A 6,077-nucleotide genomic window follows, 5' to 3' on the forward strand; every position below is an offset into this window, starting at 1 on the left:
ATCCTTTGTAAACAAATTGCGATTTTTTTTTTAACATTTTATGTCAAACGTTCCAGACAAGCGTTATAATGCATTAGAAATCTTAAAAAAAAAATTTTAAAATTATTTAGTTGTCAAAATTTCACAAAATTTGTTGATTCACATCCATAACACCGGATTCGCATCACACCTTAGGAAGTGATGCAAATTCAGTGCAACGGCTGAATTAATGGTGGACATCCGTCCTATGAAAATTCATCGCTTCTACGTCAATTTTGCACCACTTCCGAATCCAAAAAGAACATTTTCACTACTTTTTTTTGGCGACGCTTTTTTGCTGGACAATTAAGCGAATACGAAATATTAATATTATATACTTTTTTTTTTATACTTTTATATCTAAAACTATTCGATTTGTTCTTTAAAAATTTCAAATAAACCCAAATTTGACAAATATTCAAAAGGCGACTTTTAATGTTTCGGGTTTCAAAAAATATTATTTATTACATTTTTCTTCGAATAGTTCATACTTTTATTCCAAAAAAAAACAATAAAACAAATTATTTTTTACCGTTATAAACAACCTTTCCCTTTAATAAAATAATTGTCATATGTATCCACCGATTTTCATAGTTATAGAAATAATATTCTCTATTATTAATCGATGCTATTCATATAGAGAAAGCAGAACTATCTTTTCTGATGAACAAAATTTTAGATAAACGAAGTATTGGTTTGACTCTATAGAAATGCAAAAATATAAATAAACAAAATTTTCTGAGTTTAAAACAATACAAAAGCCAAATTAAATAATATAGATAATCGGATTGCATCACTTCTCATAAATTCGAAAATATTTCATAACTAAGGGGACAATTTTGTTTGTCTAAAATTTGGTTTCGGAGGAAAGTATTTTATTTTTTGTAAAATTTCGTTTGGGAGAAAAGAATTCTTTTTTTGCGTAAGCGAGATGTGCAAAATATCAACAATATTCTTTAAAATCTAAATGTAGCTGTCAAATATATCCCCCGATTTCTAAAAATATGATTGAACTTTGTAAACAATAAACGTCAATATGCGTAAATGGTTTCAACTACATCAACATCCACAAAATATTTTCATTTGTTATTAAACTTATTTTTTTTTTTTCAGACTAAACAAAAGTCTTTGAGAACAGACATACCAATGAATGCCATAAATAAGGCTTTAAACAAAAAATATCATATCATTTTCGGCCCACCCTATGGCTTCCCCGATTATTCCATTGCAATCACCGATAAATTGGCAATAACATAAAAAAACTAATTTTCCATTTGACATTAGATCTTTTTGTCTTGAATATTTTCTCACACATATTTAAAATTTATCATATATTTCGTTTTGAAGTCTCCTATTATTAAGAGAAAATACGAGAAATAAAATTTTAAAATACCGTCGCTTTAATTTTTCAAATCGAATACATTTTGATCACTATTTCCAATTGGATATTATAAAATATTTGAATATCAAAAAATTTTCCTAAAATTTCCAATTGGGAAAAATAAAGAGTTTTCAAATATTTCCACTTACCGTCGGTAGTTTTCTTTTTGGGTAGGACTGCTTTAAATGCCGATACAGGTTGATAATCCTGTTGCTGCTGATGAGGGTGCTGTTGAGGCATTGTCTGTTGCACATCCGTACCCAAAGAAGGACTTTGTTGCTGTTGATGATGAAGTTGGTGGTGGTGTGGATGGTGAGGATGTTGCTGGTGATGATGGGCACGTTGTTGCAACAATTGTGTTGGAGAGGGTATTGTAGCGGCCATAGTGGTCAAAACGCTAAGATCCCTTAATTGCAATGAAGACGTTGCTGGCGTGGAGGCGGAAGTAATTGCTTGAGATACGGCCGCCGCTGTTGTACTTACAAACGGACCTGGAAAATCTGAAGCTATGGCTGGTTTAAAATTTCCCAGACTATAGTCTAGGGGTAAATGTGACGAGGAAGCCACTGGTGTACTGGGTGAGGAATTATTTATCGAAGGGTTGAGAATGGCGGAGGATGTAGGGGATAAGGTGGCTTTGCTATTAGATGCGGATATACTATTACTACTGCTGCTTAATACATGTGTGGAAGATGCAGCCGATGAAGTAGGTGTATTGGTGGCCGTTGGTAAAGCTGCTGATGTTAATATTATGGGTTTAATATCCATTTTGGGCCAAGTCTAGGGGGATTAAGTTTTTTTTCTTTCAAAATTATTTAATTTTTCTTTACAATTTGTTTTCACAATGTTTTATTTTATTTAAATTTTTCGTTAAATTTTGTTTGTCATCACTTTATTTTCAAGTTAAAATAATTATTCTAAAATTTTCATCCGTTATGGTTTTTATTCACACTCGCGTCGGTATTTGGGAATTTCGCTTGGATTTGGATTTTTGATTTCACTTTTTCTGTTTTTTTTTTTCTTTACTGATTCAGAGAAGAGAGCGCGTTTGCTGCTGCTGGTTTACTACTGGAGTAGGTTATTGTTGCTTTGGCATCTTGTTATGGACTAACTAGGAAAATTAATCACTGTTCTTCTAGTGGCCACCATCTGGCTGGCTGTTGAGCTTCTGCAACATTGCCACACACAATGTGAACTCTGAATGAATCTGATTTTTCGACTGAGTCTGAAACACTTGACTTGACTGACTATCCAGCCTCGATTTTTTTTTTCGTTCGTTCGTTTATTTGATTTTTTGCGTTGTGGTGGCTCTGCCAACGTCGCGGTTATTGCAATGCTTCCATATTCGAATAACCGTTAAGAATCTGAGCCTCTTATAGTATGAGCCCGAGAGTATGCGGTGCTTTAATGACCAGCAACCCAAAACGATGGTAAGAGTAAAGAGCTGTCCTGCATATATGGTGGGTGGGTGTGTGTGTGTGTGCATGTGAGTGAAGAGGGTAGCAGATTTTGTACCCACCCAAAATTTTGCCAATCCGTAAATTCCAATTGTTGCGATTTCTCAGCTAGATTGGAACTGAAATCAAGTTAAGGAATGAACATATACACTCATACTCTCACTCAAAGCAAGTATATACAGTTCATAAGGTCACCAAATGCATGTGTATACGTTCTAGCTCTCTCTCATTCTCTTTAATTGAATCCTACATGGAGAGTGTTTAACAGACTTTTGGAATTCTCCACGACTACAGAGCGCACGAGTAACGGTAATATTTTTGTGAGTTGTTTTTTTTTTTTGCTTTGTTTTGTTATGGCAATAGCCAAATCTGTTCTCCACTTGTTTTACGTTGTTTTTGCTTGACAAGCTTTATTTTCCCGATTTCTTGTGTTTTGGTTTTTTTTGTTTTTATTGCAGAAAAAATCGTATTTTTGCTTTTTATTTGCAAATTCCGTTTCCTATGATAAAGCCAACGTTGCTTTGTTGTTCCGTCAACGTTTTAGCTGCGACTAACGGCACTTAACCAGTACCATGGTTGTACAAGGCAGAGGCGAGGCATAAGTAACAGCGCGGCTGCCATGTTTCATTTCCACACCACACACAGAGAAATTCAATCGCAGATAATTGTGGTGCGATAACAACCACCAAAACCGGATTTTGTATATGATTTGAGCAAGCAAAGAGGCCTCATATACCCTCCAATCATTATAACCCTCATGTTATACTCACATAACTAAGCAGCAGCAACAACAACAACACCAACAGCAATGAACCAAAGCTCTCCTTACTCTTACTTACTACATATGGTTGTTTATTATGAGGGTGGGGGTTAACACCCAAACCAATATTAAATGGGTGAGAAAGAGACAACATATAGTGGATAATGGATTTCTCCTTAGCGTCATATACACACACATTCACCCAAATATGAAATCAAACTCAATGCGTTTTTTGGGCTACAGCACAGTGGCTCTAAAGCGAGTATAAATTGCAATTTAATTGAATTGTATTAAATTAAAAAATGTATTATTAATGTCATTGCAATTATTTTTGGAATATCACATTTTAATTTCTATGTTGTACTCCAAAAATATTGCTATGTTATTATTATTATTTAATTTAAAATTTATACTAAAAAACATATCGGTTCGTTTTGTTAAGAAAAGCACATGTCGATTACAAAAAAAAACATATTTGAATTGAAATGAATATCACCCTATTTTATACCCTCCACCATAGGATGGGGGGTATATTAACTTTGTCATTCCGTGTGTAACACATCGAAATCTTGTTCTAAGACCCATAAAGTATATATAGTCTGTCCGTCTGTCTGTTGAAATCCGAACGAAACGCGCTATCGACTTTAAACTTGGCATAAGTAGTTGTTATTGACGTAGGTCGGATAGTATTGCAAAGTTCAACTACTTTTACGTATAGCCCCCATATAAACCGATCCCCAGATTTGACCTCCGGAGCCTCTTGGAGGAGCAAAATTCATCCGATCCGGTTGAAATTTGGTACGTGCTGTTAGTATATGGTCTCTAACAACCATACATAAAATTGGTTCATATCGGACCATAATTATATATAGCCCCCATATAAACCGATCCCCAGATTTGACCTCTTGGAGGAGCAAAATTCATCCAATCCGATTGAAATTTGGTACGTCGGATAAGTATATGGTCTCTAATAACCATGCAAAAATTTGTCCATATCGGTCCATAAATATATATAGGCCCCATATAAACCCCAGATTTGAACTCCGGAGCCTCTTGGAGGAGCAAAATTTATCCAATCCGGATACCCCAGATTTGGCTTACTGAGCCTCTTGGAGAAGCAAATTTCAACCGATCCGGTTGAAATTTGGTACGTGGTGTTAGTATATGGTCTCTAACAACCATGCATAAAATTGGTTCATATCGGACCATAATTATATATAGCCCCCATATAAACCGATCCCCAGATTTGACCTCCGGAGCCTCTTGGAGGAGCAAAATTCATCCGATCCGATTGAAATTTGGTACGTCGTGTAAGTATATGGTCTCTAATAACCATGCAAAAATTTTTCCATATCGGTCCATAATTATATATAGCCCCCATATAAACCGATCCCCAGATTTGACTTACGGAACCTCTTGGAGGAGCAAAATTCATCCGATTCGGTTGAAATTTGTAATGTGGTGTAAGCGTTTGATATCTACCAACCATGCAAAAATGGGTCCATATCGGTCCATAATTATATATAGCCCCCATATAAACCGATCCCTAGATTTGACCTCCGGAGCCTATTGGAGGAGCAAAATTTATCCAATTAAGTTGAAATTTGGTGCGTGGGGTTATTATATGGCCTCTAACAACCATGCCAAAATTAGTCCATATCGATCTATAGTTATATATAGCTGATCCCCAATCATACAAAAATTGGTCCATGTCGGTTCATAATCATGCTAGCCACTCGAGCCAAAAATAATTGACCAATATTTTATTTCTATAAAAATTTTATCAAATTTTATTTCTATAGAAAATTTTGTCAAAATTTTATTTCTATTGAAAATTTTGTCAAAATTTTATTTCTATTGAAAATTTTGTCAAAATTTTATTTCTATATAAAATTTGTCAAAATTTTATTTCAATAGAAAATTTTGTCAAAATTTTATTTCTATAGAAAATTATGTAAAAATTTTATTTCTATAGAAAATTATGTAAAAATTTTATTTCTATAGAAAATTTTGTAAAAATTTTATTTCTATAGAAAATTTTATTTCTATAGAAAAAATTTTATTGCTATAGAAAATTTTGTCAAACTAACTTATATACGTATTTAACCGGCCCTTTTTAGTTTAATTTTATTTCTATAAAAAGTTTTGTTAAAATTTTATTTCTATAGAAAATTTTGTCAAACTTTTATTTCTATAGAAAATTGCGTCAAAATTTTATTTCTATAGACAATTTTGTCAAAATTTTATTTCTATAGAAAGTTTTGTCAAAATTGTATTTCTATAGAAAATGTTGTCAACATTTTATTGCTATTTTTATTGCCGGCTTTGTTTTTTAGTTTAATATGTACCACGTATGGACTGACTTACAATTTAGAAGAAAATTTTGTTAAAATTTTATTTCTATAGAAAATTTTGTCAAACTTTTATTTCTATAGAAAATTGCGTCAAAATTTTATTTCTA

At 33.1% G+C, this 6,077-nt stretch overlaps 1 protein-coding gene across 1 annotated transcript in view; it reads right to left on the reverse strand.

Annotated features, from left to right (window-relative positions):
* Positions 1 to 3,392, reverse strand: part of sens-2 (zinc finger transcription factor senseless-2) — a 75,700-nt gene extending 72,308 nt beyond the window's left edge. The window contains exon 1 of the mRNA XM_075293716.1: positions 1,549 to 3,392. Within this exon, the coding sequence (XP_075149831.1) occupies positions 1,549 to 2,167 (619 nt within the window). The 5' untranslated portion in view covers positions 2,168 to 3,392. The remainder of the gene's footprint in view (positions 1 to 1,548) is intronic.
* Positions 3,393 to 6,077: the final 2,685 nt, after the last annotated feature.

This window comes from Haematobia irritans, chromosome 2 (assembly GCF_050003625.1).
Source record: "Haematobia irritans isolate KBUSLIRL chromosome 2, ASM5000362v1, whole genome shotgun sequence".
In the NCBI taxonomy this organism is placed as follows: Eukaryota; Metazoa; Arthropoda; class Insecta; order Diptera; family Muscidae; genus Haematobia; species Haematobia irritans.